This window comes from Lineus longissimus, chromosome 17, assembly GCF_910592395.1.
Source record: "Lineus longissimus chromosome 17, tnLinLong1.2, whole genome shotgun sequence".
In the NCBI taxonomy this organism is placed as follows: Eukaryota; Metazoa; Nemertea; class Pilidiophora; order Heteronemertea; family Lineidae; genus Lineus; species Lineus longissimus.
Genome location: NC_088324.1, coordinates 15842825 through 15862009, shown reverse-complemented (window position 1 = coordinate 15862009; position 19185 = coordinate 15842825). Strand labels below are relative to the sequence as shown.

At 41.7% G+C, this 19185-nt stretch overlaps 2 protein-coding genes and 1 long non-coding RNA gene across 5 annotated transcripts in view; 1 reads left to right on the top strand and 2 right to left on the bottom strand.

Annotated features, from left to right (window-relative positions):
• LOC135501349 (uncharacterized) overlaps positions 1-3533 on the bottom strand; it is a 43442-nt gene extending 39909 nt beyond the window's left edge. Inside the window, exon 1 of the long non-coding RNA XR_010449583.1 lies at positions 3298-3533. This is a non-coding gene — a long non-coding RNA (uncharacterized LOC135501349). The remainder of the gene's footprint in view (positions 1-3297) is intronic.
• A 5543-nt stretch (positions 3534-9076) lies between these two features.
• LOC135501659 (uncharacterized) lies at positions 9077-14584 on the bottom strand. 3 transcript variants are annotated; one of them, XM_064793896.1, is made up of 8 exons: positions 14259-14432; positions 13648-13721; positions 13133-13174; positions 12545-12830; positions 12155-12279; positions 11847-11897; positions 11072-11293; positions 9077-10941 (listed from the first exon to the last, which is right to left on the bottom strand). In XM_064793896.1, exons 3-8 carry the CDS (start codon positions 13167-13169, stop codon positions 10865-10867), a joined length of 798 nt encoding a protein of 265 aa, XP_064649966.1. In that variant the 5' UTR covers positions 13170-13174; positions 13648-13721; positions 14259-14432; the 3' UTR covers positions 9077-10864. The 3 variants fall into 3 exon arrangements, with proteins under 3 accessions (XP_064649966.1, XP_064649965.1, XP_064649964.1); XM_064793895.1 differs by lacking the exon at positions 14259-14432 and adding an exon at positions 14495-14584 and having other exon boundaries at positions 9079-10941; positions 13133-13221; XM_064793894.1 differs by having other exon boundaries at positions 9079-10941; positions 13133-13221; positions 14259-14428.
• Positions 14585-15219: 635 nt separating this feature from the next.
• LOC135501468 (uncharacterized) lies at positions 15220-19178 on the top strand. Its single transcript, XM_064793599.1, has 5 exons — positions 15220-15396; positions 15836-16038; positions 16525-16652; positions 16944-17053; positions 18415-19178. Exons 1-5 carry the CDS (start codon positions 15336-15338, stop codon positions 18639-18641), a joined length of 729 nt encoding a protein of 242 aa, XP_064649669.1. The 5' UTR covers positions 15220-15335; the 3' UTR covers positions 18642-19178.
• Positions 19179-19185: the final 7 nt, after the last annotated feature.

Below are 19185 nucleotides of genomic sequence, written 5' to 3'. Positions count from 1 at the left end.
CTTGCGATGTCACCATCTATTCGAGGTCGGGAAAAAAAGCAGTTCGACTAAATGCTCTATCATGTCACCCGGGTAAACCACCGTGACAGGAAAATTACACCCATCACACTATCCACAAACTTGATTCGATATTTACTATTCAATTAGATAAACCGTTTAGTGTAGTTCCTCGACATTAAAATGCTTTTTGCTTATATTGATGACAAACGCACGAGTTCCTGCGGTTTTCTTTTTAAAATGCCTTAAATCCACTGATGAGGTGAATTGCTTCGTAACTCAGTGGATTCCAATTCATGCTTTAGATTTGTTACTGTTAATGCGATGATGTAACAGGCGTAATCGCATTGGAATGCGTCGGTTGGCACAAACGATATGAATCGTTTTCTTCCACCATGATATTTCAGGTCGAGCAGAGTCTATTTCAGTGGAATGCGACCAAGAGTTTAGTTAAGCGTGGTATCTCAATCCAACCTTATCCAACCTCAAGCGACATTTCTGGCATTAGTTACTTTCAATTTTCCCCTTTGGAATAGTCCATTCAAATCATTATCACTTCATCGAACCATTGCTTGCTTGGACATCAACAGAAGAAGGAAAAACACGAAATTTCAAATCATAATTTTGAAATTACGACACAGAAACATCATGACAACGCTAATAAATGGATCATTGAACTTTGAAATTTGATGAAATTTTGCTCTGAATCATAATCAAGCCATTTCTACTTCGTGCCAGTGCGTAAAATGACGCGTCACTTTGTTTCTTTAGCTAGTGTTATATAAGTCACGCTGTCACCTCCGTAAAACCCCTTGCGATAACAGGAAGAGACTTCAGTTCATCTTAATATTTCCTAAGAAAGTCTGGTTGCGTGATAATGCGGGTCTTCATCCCTGGGCACATGAATATAATACTTTATGTTCCTTCAGAGACGTGTTGAAGTATGTTACGCCTTCGACTGACACTAGCTAACTATCGAGGGATCCAACAACATTTCGTTAAGTACGAGCGAAGAAGTTGGGAAAGGTTAATACGAGACTGTAAGCTCATCGCGTAATAATTGAATGGGAATCTAAGACGGGTGGTCCCTTCATGGGCTTTGGTTGACATTCAGAAACAATTGGGATGCGATCGTGATCATGACAAGACCGTGTTGGAAGTAGCGTTTTTATGCCAGCATCACGGTATAGGATTCCTCATGGCATATGTTACTTGAAACCTAATTGGTATTAAACGATGCAAACAGGCTCTTACAAAAAGGCATCAGCGGGGATGACAGGTCTCTAGGTGTTTTCTGTTACTCCGATCACATTCGAACTTAGACTTAAAGCTTAGAATTGTGTATGTTGCCATGGGATTTCTAGACTGCAACGCAGGTAAAAGAAATTTCATGGCGTCTTTATTCCCAAATGCCAGTGGCGGTGGATTAACTAATGAAGTTGGGCCCTTGTGTAATTAAGCAATCAACCCAAATCACTACAACTACAGTCAATGATAAATTGCCCCCCAATTGCCATGCATCATCGTCATGTTATTGATATTATCGGACCTCACAGTTTCGCGTGGTTTATGATGCCCGTTGTTAGGCCAGTATATTGCCAGTTTCCCATACCCCACGTGCTAGTATTCACCATTACCATTTTGAAACGCCTTGTAGAATTCATCAGATTAGAAAATTAAACTTTTTTTTCTGTCGTAAATCAATACGACAGAACGACTTTTGAATTTGGCTGTTAAAAAAAATCGAAAATGGCGTTTTTGACTCATTTGAGGGTCAGGGAGATGAAATGTAGCTCAAAATGAGGTTTTAAGTAGATGGTAAAACGGTCATGTGTATTAGGTTAAAACATCCAGCATAGCAGAAGACAACGCCAGGTGATTTATGTTTTGTGAGCATCCGGGCAAAAGAAGAAAGTACCACACAGGAAGTGTGTCCAGCGTTGGAAACACATTAGCGGATTGTTTTATTTGACAATTCGCCCTCATGAGCGACCATCATCTATTTCATAGAGTAAAATCTGGCCAATCTAAGCAAAAAATAATACACAAGCCCACTAATTGCTTTTCATTATCCAATGACACTTTTGTCCTTCCATTTCTTAAATGTTGATGACGATTGAAAACTTCCTGAAATCCGCCACATCAAATGATAGGAAACTCATATCATTGGCACGGTTGTGTCTATCTCACAACTTACGTTTGTCTTAACAAATCTCAGTCTCATAGGTCAATGCATGATGCGAGTTCGTTCATTCATTCGCTACCTTTAGATGGTACTTGAGAGTTACTTTACCTCAATGGTAGACATGGTACCTTTCGAAAGGCAGTTCGATGAAAAGTATTGTACAAATAATGAATCTGTTCTGTGGTCTGTGCTCTCCTCGACAGCGAGTTTCTCCAATGGATTTGCTGCCGTCGCTATTGGTAAACTTGATACCGGATGCGCCCGGTGCTTTGTAAACTCCCTCTTGAGCATGAAGCAACGAAGCTTAATACCAAAACGATTTTTCGTTTCGTTTTTTAAGGAATGGCTTCAGCGCCGCAGAACTATCATTGTCAAAGTTCCGCTAACAAAGGTAAAGCATATCCCTCGACCGAACAATCATAGAATCTGCTTTTTGCCTTTTGTACTCTCGGCAAGTGTAACATGAAACGGGATCGAATAGGTTCATGCCAGTTTAACCGCAGTCACAGACGATAAGGAGAAATACACAAAAAACTGTTAACTGATAAAGGTTTACAGTTCCTTCGGATTTAGAATCTTACAAGAATCTTGTAACATGCACCAGAACCAGAGAAAAAACAACAAAATAATTGAACTATTCTCTGATGTAAATGCCTCATGGTCGTAAACATCAGCAAAACTCTAAATTTATTAATTTTGGTTTGTGAGAAACTTTCGTAGACTGTTTTTTTCTGGTGAGACAAGAGAATGAAGCATCCAAAGCGACAAATGCGATGTGGGCTACCAACTGACCATTTGGTGACAAAAAGTAAACTGGGAGCGAAAGAAAGTGACGGTAGTTCTGTCAAACGGGGCAAAGTAACATAAGACAGAAATTATAACAGTTCAGTTTTCAATAAATCGATATCTATTCGGACATATTTTGGTGACAGTTTTCTAACTGATTAATTATACTCTCAGCAACTGCCCTCCGAAGACATCAAGGAAAAGAGTCTTTGATGGTTTTTGCTTGTGGTAACTTTTTTTGCTGTTTAGTATGTGTTAAAAACTAAAAGAAAAAAGTAAGACGCCAATCAATCATTAGTGATAAAAAATATCAATCTGAATTCCCCTACCTTTTTTCGGCGTTGGTGTTCTTCTGAAAGTATCCGGTGCTGTGTGTTAGGGTCCTTATGAAACAGTTGTCAAGACCTTTCGCTGGTGTATCGCAACGAAATCTGTATAACCTTCCTAAGTGACTGTCTCGTGCGCCTTCTTTTATACTGTGATTGGTTGGCTTGCAATTATGCCGAGTGAAGCTTGCGCGCTAACGGGAGAGAACGGCGATGCTGAGGATGCTTATCTTATAAGTTCGTTTGGTTCTGCTGTTTGCCGTTTTAAGCAGAGGCACTGTAGTTCGTCGGCACATTTATAATGACGACGTTTTTACTGAGTGGGTTAGCACCATAAAGTACCACAGGAAGTAAGCGAGTAAGAACACTTTTTAGATATCAAGTTTCTTCGGGATCAGTTAGGTGTGTTGTTATCTAATTCACTTGCCAACTGCTGACAAAGTCAATACTGCTTAAACTATGGTAAATGAAATAATAGATAGAATCGAAGATGACGAACTCGGACATGATCTGCGTACAGCTATGTCGACCAAGACTCGCCGGTCCCGAATAGCTTCCTCTCTAATTGCCACTGATTACAAGGCCCCCGGTAACACGACCACCCCGGTACCCAGACCACGACCACTGGATTGGGCGGTCCCAATGATCAAATTCATCCCTCTAACCTGACCTAAGGGCGTGATTGCCATGAAAAGACGAATGCTGACATGATTTCTGTCAAGAAATTGAGTGCGGCAAATTTGTCATGCTGCAGATGAAAAAAAATTTCTGAGTCCCAAAATTTTTTTCTTTTTTTTTTTCTCCTCAAAATGAAGTCCAAATTTTTACGTGTGAAAGAGGAACGTGGTTTAAGGAAAAGTACTATTTGCTTTATCGTCTTATTTACGAGGTCGAAGTGTTTCTTCTTATCGTTCTCTGGTGTTACGTGACATAGCAAGTCACGATTAATTAGTGGTTCTATCAGCATCAATTAGTATGGTGTAATATGAGGTCAGCCTTGTGGTGCCATAAGAAGCGGATAGGGACCCTGACCTAGGATATTCCCATCAATATGTCAATAGTAGAAAAAACGGATGGTATCGACAGTGATTGACCACACCAGGTTTGAGTTCGGTGATTGATATTTTGAATGTTGACCCTCCTGTCATCAGAGGCGCTTCTTAAGTTATAATTCAAGCTCCAGACAACACTGCTGTCCTATTAGGTTAAGCCACTGTATCATGCAAGTCTACTTACGGCACGAAAGGGTACATAGAAATGGCACTCAAAGAAGGGGCACTTTCTCACAGTAAAAGGGATCGCGACCATCCGTTTACAACACATCGTTGTAAATGACCCTTCTCCTTTCTTCTCCGAGTAGCTTACTGGCATATTTCATTAAGTGTCCAGCCTTAATGTGTTATTGCGTGTCTGTGGTCCTTGCCCAACTAGCATAAAACAGTACAAATGTCTATTGACTATTCGGCCCAGCCCAATCAAAATCACTTTATCGCGATAATGAATTGAAATATTGGAAGCTTTATTCTTGGGTTCCTTGACACATTGCCTCAGAATTTCTCACTTTCCCTTGGCTTGTTTATAAATCTATGATAATGTCCATGAACCTGTAAGCTCGGACTCCCTCCAACATCAGCTCACTCTTAGATATGACAGCCGTTGACCCATTTCCCGCACATCTCGTCTTAACTTTATCACCTCATAACCGCTTAGTTTTTCCCGGCGAGAGAGGTCAGTAAACAGAACGCTGCCAGTGATTGCCGGGGTTATGGACATTTGAATAGAAATGCTTGGATCAGCTCCGGGTACGTCCAGAACTCGTATCATCACGTAGAAGGCTAATCATTGACGCATCTTAGGTCACTATTATTGGCTCGTGGTTAAGAAATGTGTAGGAGGCAGATCACGTGGACTTGGATTAGAGTGGGGTTACATGCCAAGTCAAATTCGGGGTAAGAGTTACTTTTGGCACCCGTAAATATCAGTAACAAACGAACATTCACCGGTAATCATGTTATATGTACTATTTGGCACCAGAAGCACTGATCGAGGTTACTGGAAATGTTAGTGTGGCTAATATCAGCCCTCGAACTCAGAATCAGAAAACAAATTATGGCGACGGGTAACCAAAAAAGGCAAAACCGCCGAAAAAATATCGACTTGCAACCAATCTATGATAGCGTTGAGGGGATTCTACATCAAGTAGGACAAACACGATTAATAAGTAAAACTGTTTTTCTTGCGTTCTCTGAACACCAAAGCAAATATTTCCGGACCACCAAGAGAAGACAATATGTTTTCCTGTGTCACGTGATTGACCAACAATGTGTTTTATCAACATGATGAGCAGCTAGACAGACAACTAATCACCAGGATAATATTGCGTGTGATTTGTCTTAATTGACAATCAGAGATCCCATCAAGGAAACATTGTGCAGCGTTCAAGATTCCCGTGAGAGCTTCTTACCAACAGGAGTGACAGGTTGCAGTGCTGTGTTATGGTCATGTTTTATGATACAAGGGCGTATCTTTACTGCTCAGTAACGATCCCGACAGTTCGACTAGGTCGCCTCTAAACGACCGTATTCATATTGGATTAGACTTTTTCGGATGAAAACTCTCAAAACGAGTTAAGTTTGTCGTAAACTAAGTATGTAATGCCTGCAGCATTTCTGAAGGACCTCCATGACACAAATGGTCAGACTCAAACTGAATTTATGGTCTACTATTGTTCTCCCTTACTATACTACCTTGTACTTGTTGATTCCATCAAACTATGTTCCCCGGACTCAGAAAAAATGGAATAGGCTAAGATACATACATGTGGCCTAGATTCGATCAGTTCGTGATGGTCAATATACACACGTTTGATGCCATTCAAAAAGTTCATTTCGGATAGACTATGGGTTGGCGACCCTGCTGTAATCCGGTCCTTGATGGTTGACACTAAGGTCCAACAGGGGAGTGAGTGTCCAGTAAGGTCAACTGTGTAATCCAGATGGGGAGCTAATGAACCCAGTTAAATTCCTTTATGGAAATGGGAAACTCGTTCCCTGCATGACTGACTGATGGTCAAAACCACATTCGCGGGTTAGTGAAACAGTGAGGATGCTGTTCTCTAAATGCCAGACACGGACTTGTCCTGAGTTAGATGGGAACGATAGTGAGGCCTGGTGTATGGCGGGTTTCCTTCACCATCTCATTAGAAGCCTGATATCACCAGTTAGCTGAGCTACAGAACAGCCCCGAAATGACACATATCTTTAGGCTATCATATCTCATCTAAAGAAAAGGCTGCCACATCGTGCTCTAAAGGAATCGATGATTCAGTGCCTCATTTGTTTCGTATTGGAAGAAGCAGCTTTGATGATCGGGAGCAGGAAGGTATCGGAGCCACCGACTTCCAGTCGGGCAGGAAATATATAGTCGTGAAGCCCGGGGTGTTAAACCTATGATATATTTTCAGTGAGCTATTCAATGTGCTGACACGATGTAAAGGTCAAACACCTCTTGCTAATATATCAATATTGTTTGTTTCGTCTAGTACCTTTGACCTGACAAAAAATTGGTATTTTTCACAACTTCTCCATCAATACTGTTGAACCTCTTGGTCTGTTCGAGCTAAAAAACAACGTCAATACTCCACCAGCATCAGCAATTGACCACAGTATCTTGCCGTTCAAGACCACCTTAACCGCCTTATTACTGCTTCATCATTTCTCTTTCCTAAATAACCTTAATATCAGAGCAAAGGTTAGGATTTGGCATATTGACGAAGTGCCTTTCTTAACCTTTTACATGTGCCAACGGAAGGCATGGGTAGCATTTCAAAAACCGATATACCAAATTAAAATCCCGTCGTCACGCCGTAAAAAGAATTTTTCATAGTGGTTTTTATGTTACTTGTGTAGTCATCACTGACTTGGTCTTGTCATTGTGAAAAAAAGTAAAACGTAAAGTTCGTTTGAGTAGGTGTCGCACATTATAAAGGGCAAGGAAGATTTAGCCTACACGCGATATTCCTTCCTAAAAGACTCCGTTAATAGAAAGACCGTGCCTTCCAAATATTTCACTGTTTTAGTTGTGAGATAAAGAGCAATAAATGAAACAAGCAAAGCGCTTAACGTTATTCCCCCAGGCTTATCCAGGAACGCTTCTGTGGACACCAAGATCGGGCCAGTTGTTTGACGTGTTATAGAAGTTTGCAAAACATTTGATACTGAAATCACTGGAAACATGTCAATTTTTTCAGATTATGAATTCAAATTAATAAAAGGGATTCAAAGAGTTCTACACCCTGTTCCTGGGTGCCGTCACCCTCCCTCTGAATAATCACGTCCAAGTGATCATGATAGGAAATGCGAAGAAAGAAAACAGTTGACGATTGACAACAAGGTTGACTCCGCAAACTCATCTATTGACTGAAGATACTGAAGGGAAAACAAGTTGTACGTGAACCATCCAATTACGGTGTTGCTCACATAGCTCACCTTATCAAATTGAGGTATTTTAAAACAGTTTACGAGCAATAATTTGAATGTAAACCGTGACAGTCGGACAGCTAATCGCGCCCAGTACTTTAGTGTTTGACTACGAGCAGTATAGCGTATCAAATAGAAAGAGACAAATGTTTGAGAAAATCACTTGAAAAATGTCTTCAAATCAGTCAGAATTGAAATCAAATTCAAATTGAAAAAAGTGACTTTTCCTGTTATATCGTCGCTTACTGCAGCGCACCTGAACTCCGCCTTTGCTTGGTCACGTCCCTGCGATCGCTTTAGGAAACACCGGATCGGAAAAAAACAATTGGCTTCTAACAAGGTTGCCACCGCGAACAAGAGTCTTAGCGGAAGACACCGGGTGAGGAACGAGCCGAACGTGCACCTTCTAAGGGGGGATTGGCATCCTATCAAGGATAACCAGCGGCTAATCATCGAGTTGGTGGCTTTTGCATGATTCCAACTGAAAAAGTCGTCAGCATTTGCTTGCTGTGGTGTATGGGGGGTCGGTTCAAGCAGGAAGGTAATATGTTGCTGTTTTTTGTTTCACTGTGATTGGTTGTGCTTTATCAGTCGAAATCAATCGGGGAAACTTTCACCTTGAATGGCAGACCATCATTGTAACAGAACTAAAAAGGGATATAACTACTCTATATGGAAAAACACTGGTGCAGAAACTGCATGTAGAAACGGCAAGATTGCGAAGGAGGGGCGCCGTTTATTTCGAACTGGTCTGATTCTTTTTAAGAATTATGTTTCTGTCTCTCGATATTGTGAATTTGAAACTCAATCTTCCGATTTGAAAATTATTCCAACGTCGAAGGTGACAAGGAAATTGCACAATGAACAACTCGACTCAGCCACACCTCATTTGCAAGTCAGTGATTCCTAATCTGGCCTAGCTGACGACGAACACGGACACAATCCCTTCCCAATTGACACGAGTGACGTTGAAAGCACAGAACTATAATCGGGTTGTTATCCCGACTGCGAATTACTAACCGCGGTCGCTAGGAAGCATGTTTGAATCCCATCGGTTAATCAATTCTTGGAAAGAATGAGAATAAAGAGGAACAGCGTATCAAGCTTGGGAAATAACAAAGCTGAAGTCTGCTGGTTAAATGGGAAATCGTATGCGATTGATGGAGCTTTGTTCCGCCTATTGCATTGTATGTTTGAGCTGGTTAAACGCGTGAGTTGCTGGAACTGACCGCAGTTATTTTGGACAATTTGGTACAAACGGAGACGACAGGTCATTTTGACCCAGACGAATTATCTCGTGATATATACTGAATCAAACTCTAGTATGATAGTTGTCGAAGATTACAGTATGTCACAGGTCATGCGATAGACAACTTTTTCATTTACACCAAGTATTCTTATCTTAAGGGTGTCCTTATTCTATATCTCGTTATATTATCCTGTATTTATGGTACTATACACCTTGCAATGTGTACAGTTAAGATGATCGATATCCTCATATACCAGTTTATGACTTCAAACAATCTTGAAGCGTATCAGCATCCATGCATTGGCATATGGTTTTACTTGTTTTAATGAATTCCGCTGAAAAAGGTCGAAAAAGGCATGCCAAATAGACTGATGAAATCGTGAAGATGGCGCCTGACGAGACATCAGAAAGCCTCCTCGCAATCATCCTACGGGCTGTGAGGACAGACGCCGTGATTAGCGTGTGAGATACCGCGGCGACTCCGGCTGAAGATCACTGATTCTCGCCACGTTTTGTACCGGAGACAGCGTCATCATCAACCGCGTATATCGCACCTTAAGCGGCGCATTATCTCCTGAAGTCACGATAACCGCAGCGAAGGGTCGCTTGCTACCGGTTAGTTATCTCCACATGGCTCAATAAGGAACTTCAATTTCCTAAGAATAATGTTACGGTCACCAAATCTGTGCACTATCTTCTGGTAAAGTTTGAATGTTTTTGCTCGTTCTGATTAACAATAGTCGAATCCGTGGCCAGCATGCGGGGAGAGCAGCGGCAGTTACCAACTGTCTGATCAAGCACCAGTGCATGCAAAGATAGATGCTGAAATTGGAAAAAGTGCCTTGCCGTTGTCGGCTGTTCTAGTTTTGTTCGGAATGCATCACGGAAGTCCCGGCAGTATGTCAGCCTGGTGGATGGTAAATGTCCTCTTCATGTGGCCAAGTGTTGTGCTAATACAGATGTCTCCTGGTGTAACCCCAGACCACTTCTCAACAGAGCGGTATCTTGTCGAAAAGGATATACTGTACAATACAGTCTCCAGAATCTGCCCGAGGTTAATACATGTAAGAAAACAAAAACTTGCTTGAAAATTGTTATACATGTAGTTCGCTTTGTCTAGAATATTTCACACTTCACGCGATAATACTATGAGATTCGTGGGATGTGCAATAATATACTAGTATTAATAAATGGATATTTCTCATATCACAGGGTTTTTGCAGGGCATAATATAATAATAATAAACATAATAAACATCAGGCCCCACGGATGCTACAACATAAGAATTCAAAATGTCACACGTTCCACCGTTTGGACTTGTGCGTCGACTGGAGTAATATTCAGGTTTCAGTTCCCATGTAGGGTAGTGTCGAAGTTACGTCTGGTACGAGGATTGCGAGCCCAAACCATCCCAAGGCGCTCTATACATGGTAAGCCAACCTTAGAAAACGCTCTGGAGGGTCATAGTTTTTCAGTGACTTTGTTGAAAACTAGAAAATGCGTGCCCCAACCGACCTTAGAAAAACCTCTAGGGCGTTATGTTTTTGTCAAGTGGCTTTGTCAAAAGCTAGTAACTGCGTGCCCCAACCAAACATACCGCTACACACGAAGAACCACCTTTGGAAAAGGTGCACCTATCATTTGATTCAACATAATCGTCTCGAGATAATACCAGGGGATAGGAGCTTGCTAAAAAGTAGAAGATGAACTATCATAGCGAAAATATCCATGTTGGTTGCTTTTTTCTTCAGTAGATGGCTTTGCAGGTACTAAAAAGGCTACATTTTCGGATACATCTTGGCCTTAAAGTCTCTCGTTTCTGTCGTGGATTCCTCTGGCTATCTCATTCAGCCTTATCCGCCAGCATATGGAGCACCCTGGCGAGTACAGGTTTTTTTACTACGCTTTGTCCTGGTTTTACTGAAACAAAAACAATCGTATCAAGTATATAAATCATATATCGTATATAAATCTTGTGTCTGAGCATCTTAACATCACCGGAGTGGATTGCCATTTCCAATGATAACCGTGAATAATGTAAACAACTTACCTCCTTTCGGCACGTTTACATAGTCATGTTCATCTTTTTCGTCATCTGAGTTTTCACTTTTGTTCTGTACCGGGACCTGTATCGGTGCAGAGACCTGTCCTTTAGTTTCGAAATGTTCGTAGTCCTCCCCATCATCTTGTACTGGTACTGCTCCACGTAATAATTCATTCCGTTCAACATTTACATATCCCCCAGCATCTTGTTCCATCTCGTGGAATCTCGCTGAAACCGACGTGAAATACGGTTAGTAGTCAGACTAACGGAGGGGTACAAACTGTACAAATTTGGAATTCGTGAACTATTCTTAATTCCAAATTTCTGTTGTTTGGGTTTATCCTTCAATGTTAAGCGCTCTATGAGGGGGTCGACAGCAACATGATATATGACAGAATTCCCATCATAGAATCTAACATGGGCCATCATAGCATCTATGACGGAACGCTTGGCCTGTGTAGAGAATGTCTAATATGCTATCACATAAAAGGAGAACATGATACTCCCTAGGGGGTTTATGCTACCTATATTTATGGCTGTTTCAGTCTCAGCCTTGTCTTTTAGGTCTTTCATTTTCGTTCCGGCCTTTCGTTTGATTCTACATGCCTTGGGTGTTTGTACATCCTAACTCTTGCATATTCTCTTTTGGCAGACACATTTTTGATTTTGGAACCTCCCTTAGTCGACAAATCCCTCTCTATTGAAGACACCATGTTTAAAAAATTCAAGAGGCGTCAGTGTTATTTATTTTGGCCTCAATCAGGACAGCTCTCTTTCTTACCTTTAACCTCGTCTTCTGCGATGTTTTGATAGAACTCATCATTCTGTATGTCTGAAAAATATCATATGATTTCGTCTTATTCGTCTCGGCCGTTTGTCAATCAACTTTTGACTGTTCTAAACCTAGTGAAATTACATTCAAAACATCTTTTTGGACTTGTCTTAGTGATGATTTTATCAGATGTTGTATCTGTTTATGGATGGATATGTCTGGGTACTGTAGCAGAATGTGATATGCCAATGAGTAACCTTTAACAAAATTGTGTTTACTAGCTCTTTCATTGTCACCCGGGACTTTCATTGTCATACCTAGAGGGTTTGTATATCCTAGTTGTTTTGCTCCATCTTGTAGCATCTGTAATCTACTTGCTTGGGCTTCCCGCAAACTTCTCGACCGTGCATCCTCTAACGTTTCAAGGCTGACTGCAACACTCCTTAAGGAATGAAAGTACTCGGTATTAGTAATCGATCAGTTGATTGCGACCAGTGGTCACATGTTGATATTTCCTTAATCAACATTGAACTGTAGGTAAGCAATTATCAGCTCCTAAGGACCAGTTCTATGTTATTGGCAGATGGAAATCAGGTAGCGTATCTGTCATTTTCAACTTAAGTATCATGAGACATTTATAGTTTGATGTCTTGACTTTACAGGAAGTTATCGAGGTTAAACATAATAAATAAGAGTGTACTATTTACGTTTTCTTCTTTCGTTTCTTCTTCAACTTAGCACGTCGACGACTGCGGCACCAACATGCTATGACAGTGATGAGAGCGATGGCCAGTATAAAGGCAATACATGAAGGCACTGCAGCAGCAATGATAAGAATGGTCTCGGCTGCGTGGGGGCTGCTGCTCGGTGTGCTGGTGCTGCTGCTCGGTATGCTGGTGGTGCTGCTCGGTGTGCTGGTGCTGCTGCTCGGTGTGCTGGTACTGCTGCTCGGTGTGCTGGTGCTGCTCTGGACAGTTGATGTTGATGTGTATGCTGAAACATTAACACTGCCATGGATAATGGGTGTCTTCAAATATCAATTATACACCAGCTGCTAGTGGTGTATACATTACGTCCTGGTTACTCGTCATACCATTCTTTCTAAACTCGTGTATTTGGACACGTCTATTTGATTTTTTCGGCATCAAAACGTTGATCAATATTATGGTAGACCAAAGTTGTCACTAAACGCTCACCCTTGACTTCAAGCTAGCCTTTAATGGGATTTCCACTTTGTTAAGATTTGAAAATTAAGATATTTATTTCAAACTTGCATATCTCAGTTATGACCTTACCTGTCGTTGGTTGGGTGGTCGGGGTAATCGCAGCCATGTTTTCTGTCAAGGAGTCAAAAAGGCAGAAGTGTTCGTCACTTTACTGTTATCTGGATATTAAACGAGTACTATTATATAGGTCATCATAAGAAATCACCAACAGCTTGCCGAGGACTATTTCATCCGATCACTTTTGTACAAGATATTGTTTGAAAATACTTTCGTAAGTGCTGCAACTTGCATGACATTTGACGATATTAACTCTGCTCTTTGTTTAAGAGAGTGCTCTTTTCGCTCAAAATGAACTAACATCACCAATATCATCAGTCCCAAAACTTTTATGACTTTGAACATTTCTCAATAATATTTCGATCTCTCGCAAATTATACGGCCATTTTGTGTACTAAATCCCATTTTTCCATCATAGCCCTTTTGAAGCATGTCGTCTCAAAAAATGGCTCCCAACTATGGCTGTGTCAGAAATGTCACGTCACTTGCTGCCACTGTTAGCTGATGGTGTTCTTATTCATACTCACATGCCAGTGCTTACGCTACTTGAAGTCGCCCTTGGTGTGCTCGCGAGGGTTGTCCGCATTTCTGGTGGCTTGAACTAAAGAAAACAACACGACGGATTCGTTACTACTGTCATAACTGAGCATCGACGACCAAAGCTATATGTAACAACGTCAGACAACCTGATACTAGAACACGGGATAGGAAATACAGATCTAAAAACGGGAAACACTCCAAAGAATGCTATGTCTCGAGTTGTTATTTCCCCGTGTGTTCATGCACAGAGACCCTACAAGGAAGTATTGACTTCCTGGAGGTCACTCCTTGTTCTCATTCCGTACTATCACTTCTATCAGTATCTATATACTGTAATATACGAAATTTGAGACCCGCATCGAATTTGACATACTTTAAAGGTGGTAACACGGCATAAGGGTGGTCATTCTCCGAAGCAGACAGGATATAAGCATGTTCTCTCTGCCACATTAAACCACCAAAAAAATCAAAAAAAACATTGACTTTTTTGAAGCTACATTGAACTGCTGAAGAACATATTTCCTATTGTTCAATAACGTCCTGGTGTCCTTCCTTCAAACTTTCGTTCTGACATTGTCAACAATGTACTGGAACTTACCCCCGTCCTGAAGTGAAAGTCTCTAAAAAATTGGAATACACAGCACGCTTCACCCAGCCTACATTATCCTGTATTACATATAAGGCTTATATCTCCGATACTCAGATCGCGGTACGTATTCTTATATTTGCGCTCATAACCAGAAGTGGGCCAAATCGTCAGTATGCCTTTGTATCGTCGAAAAATGCAAATAATGCATCCATTGACGAGTGATATATTCCCGATATAAAACTTACGCCCAAGAGCTAGTCTTGTCAGTGCATCACCTAGTATACATGATGTATGGCATGAAGGCAAGCATGTATAATGTCGTCATCTGACTTTTTCCATGTAAACTTATTTTTCCTGATTCAATCATTGGCCGATATCAAAATGTTATCATGTCAATAAAGATAATAAAATACCAGGTAAAGTCAATGGACGTAGCGCGTAGGACCCAATTAAAAAAAAATCAACTCTAAAAGATGACAAAATTTCCATGGTGTTATCGTTTGTTTGGGCCTAATGAATTTCACTTAGTCGTATGGCTTTCGGCAACACATTATGTTACTTTTGCTTCTTCTGAATTCGAGATGGACTCCTGCTGTGGTGAGGAATGCTTTCGCCTGTCTCACTTCGTTTTGGTCATCTCAAAATCAGGCCCTTGATACAGATTACGAATGGCGAGAACTTCTCTCTTGGGCCTCTAGTTCAGTAAAGACACTTTCCTTATGGCTGTTGCTTTCACACTTATGCCGACTACGATAATTCACCCTTTTTGCCTTCCCTTCTGAACCTTGATACAGATCAGTTTCAGATGGCCAGAACTCGTATCAAAAGTGAACTACAGTAGTTCTGGCCATTTTGTCCGGAATGGCGGGTGTAGATTTCACGCTCGTTAATTGATAAAATATTAGACGCACACTATGTATATTACCACATTCCACTTACCAATCCTGATCAATAGGGCCGATGAGTTCCCAGTGTGGCTGCTGAATTACATATTAACGAGTTTGGGGAGGGGGTATCTGCGTCGTAGTCAATATTGGACATGCATGCAGTCAGACCTGGAAGAGATTTACGTACTTTCGGACAACAATGGCGGGAGGACGAGGAGCTATTTTGACTTGCCTGTTTGTTCTACTCTATCATATTTTGTGTAAGTACTAATTTTTACATTGGGCGTTTTGATTTTTTGAAATCTCACAATTATTTTTTCTATTCCACTTCCGGTAAAATATGAGGTTGCTGCCTTTTTAGTCTAAAAGTCGACACAATTTCATTATATTCATTGTAATAATCCAATTATTAATCCTGCAAATGATTATCGATTGATTGACGATTATCCTTGACTAGGGATGGTGTAATGTTTTTGACAGTTTCACTTCTGTTTGTTTCTTGGATTGTTTGGGTGCGCTGATGTAATGTTTTTTTTTGGTCTTTCCCCCCACTGAAAAGTCCTGGTCAGTCTAGCAGTCTATTGTATTGAAAAACTGATGAAGAGCAACAAACACGTTACACCGGTATACATAATTAAGTCAAAGCATGGAGAAGTGTAGCCGACAAATCAGTAATCATCCAATTTGTTCCATTTTTAGGTGCATGGGGGTTTGTTGTTGAATACGGCCCCTCTTCTCCACGCGTGGATGATGGTGAATCAACATCGGCTGCATGTCCGGCTGATTATGTCATGATTAGGTGTGAGGTTGATATTCGTGCCAGAGCCGATGGTTCCAAAATCAGGAATTCGACCTCGAAAGAGTGCTCTGCATACTCGAGAGGCACCGTTGGCTCAGTTAAGGTATGGATTCTCTTTTTTAAGAACTCTTTTTAAACCCTTCAAAAACTTGTAAGACTATACGAAAGGCATGATGGGCCTAGCTATAAGTTCCACGTACATCCCATCAAGTTCAGATAAAAGATTGGTCAAGTCGATCAATGTGATGTTTGAAGTTTCTCTGTATAGACCTGTAAGACTCATTGGGGGCCTTGGAATCAACATCGCGATCGCCAGAAGTCGAAACAAAATTACCGGAGGTAACCAAGGTGTACTTATCCTAGCGTATGCATAACTGGACGCAAAGCCTGGAAATTGGTTTCGAACTCGTGGCGATCCATTGATTAAAAGTCCTCGATGGAGTAAAGTTACTGCAAAGCACTTTTAAACAACCCAGGTCAATGAAAAGCACTATTTCAGTTTTGGTCTTCCATGTAAATGCCCGCAGGCCCCTTACAGCCTGAAAAACACAGCATTTGCCCCTGCTCCTTTAGCTTTAGTACTTTACAGGCTGTCAACGTGTGCATGTATGGGAAGAATGTGGTCAAGGAACTGGTGACAAGCCAGAAATACACAGCAAATCCTTCCTTCGTGTGTCCTGCAGGGTATTACATGTTTGGATGCAACGATCACAGCTTGTGAGTATACACATAGACGTATTCGCTTCCTCCAGTGGCGGTGGGTTGATCTAGCATAACTTATACCCCCAACAAGATCGTTCTCAAGAGTGCAAATACTTCAAGGCAGCCGGTTGATAATTTTGTTTGAGTATGATCTGCGACCACCTGAAGTGACAATCACCAAAATATCGATCCACATGTTGCCATAACATTGCACTTGTATTCATTTTTTGCTTAATGAATGAACCAGTTTCCTCTGATCCACACTGGAATGTACCAATGCTTGTATCTTCAACCCCTTTCTTTCAGCTGGGGCGAGTCCTACAAAAGCAAGGTGATTCCCTTTCTCCAGCCAGATGGCCTCCAGGGGTGCAGAATACCTAAATGTGCCAGATGTCGACTCCAGTTGCACTGTATAGGTAATTCCTAATTCGTTCGTCTTCAGTAATAGTCACTCGGCAGTTACACCTCTCTCTGTACGGCTGTCTTTGTAGGTTCCAGTGATAGCCTAGTAACTCGGCAGTTACACCTCTCTCTGTAAGGCTGTCTTTGTAGGTTCAGGTGATAGCCTAGTAACTCGGCAGTTACACCTCTCTCTGTACGGCTGTCTTTGTAGGTTCAGGTGATAGCCTAGTAACTCGGCAGTTACACCTCTCTCTGTACGGCTGTCTTTGTAGGTTCAGGTGATAGCCTAGTAATTCGGCAGTTACACCTCTCTCTGTACGGCTGTCTTTGTAGGTTCAGGTGATAGCCTAGTTACTCGGCAGTTACACCTCTCTCCGTACGGCTGTCTTTGTAGGTTCAGGTGATAGCCTAGTCACTCGGCAGTTACACCTCTCTCTGTAAGGCTGTCTTTGTAGGTTCAGGTGATAGCCTAGTTACTCGGCAGTTACACCTCTCTCTGTAAGGCTGTCTTTGTAGTTTCAAGTGATAGCCTAGTCACTCGGCAGTTACACCTCTCTCTGTACCGCTGTCTTTGTAGGTTCAGGTGATAGCCTAGTCACTCGGCATACAGTTGCACCTCTCTCTGTACGGCTGTCTTTGTAGGTTCAGGTGATAGCCTAGTCACTCGGCAGTTACACCTCTCTCTGTACGGCTGTCTTTGTAGGTTCAGGTGATAGCCTAGTCACTCGGCAGTTACACCTCTCTCAGGTTCAGGTGATAGCCTAGTCAATCGGCAGTTACACCTCTCTCTGTACGGCTGTCTTTGTAGGTTCAGGTGATAGCCTAGTCACTCGGCAGTTACACCTCTCTCTGTACGGCTGTCTTTGTAGGTTCAGGTGATAGCCTAGTCACTCGGCAGTTACACCTCTCTCTGTACGGCTCTCCTTTTTGAGGACCTCGTATGACTCCGATGTTACAGAGGTATAGGCCTTGGGGAGGGGGGAGGGGAAGGGCTACAACAGGCACGACCACTCATCAGAATTCGACACCACTACCTTTATGTTATCAAAGGCTCGCTTATTCATTTCTGATGTAATGTCAGTGGTTGCTGCATGTTTAGTAGATGGTGGTTGCGGCATGTTTAGTAGATGGTGGTTGCGGCATGTTTAGTAGATGGTGGTTGCTGCACGTTATGTTGGTGGCATGTTTATGTTTGCCTGACACTGTTATTGGGCAATTCACGATAATACAAATGAAATCCGGTGGTATCCCCATCCACATCACGCAAGACCATTGTGTCCTCTTCTCCTATTTGCCATGGAATTAATGAGACTTGTTTTTATCGCTTTGATGACATTGGCACGTGCTGCTGTAACATGCATACCTTTTCTTCCAGAAGGAGGTGTTGTCAAAAAAGCCATTCGCACTGCTGGCTCGGATGCCAGGGTGAAAACGTACACAATGAAGCCCGTCTTTGGACCAATTCCTTTCACACTCAAGGTGGTCAACACCTTCACGACCACAACTACCTTCAAGTGCTGTAAAGAGTGTCTTTCGTTTGCAAAGTGTGATTACATCATTCATCTGACTACAGTTGGGATATGTCATATTTATGCAAGTTGAATACAGACACCATGATCGATGGTTGTGATGGAACTTGCCTAACATATTAATGGGGAAAGAGCCAGCGATCAATGTTGCATGAACCTGTCACGGTGTGACTTTCTCCGATTGACGATATTTGATCTCGGTTGTGATAAATAATATCAAACATAATTTGAAGGTGAAATAGGCATGTCACCTCCTGAATGATGTATGAACTTGGCGCGAAACACACATACGCCTTCAAGGCAACTGAATGAACAGTGCCGTAATCATCAACACCGTCTGATCCTGCAAAAATAGACATCCACTTCTGCTTCCTGAATGTTTGAGATGCACACTAAACAGGTCTCTACGTTTATAGAGCATCATTTTTTATCCCAGTTACTGCATTTGTTTGTTTGTCTATCGTCATTAAACAGACACGGAGTTGAGGCTATTCCTGTTCTAACATAAAGCATGGACGAGGCTATCATATTTCTGTGTTCATCAGTATCGTCTCCATCAAAACTGACAATAATAATAACGCGCTTTGCTCCTGATAAGTTGATTGTTTTTATTTCGG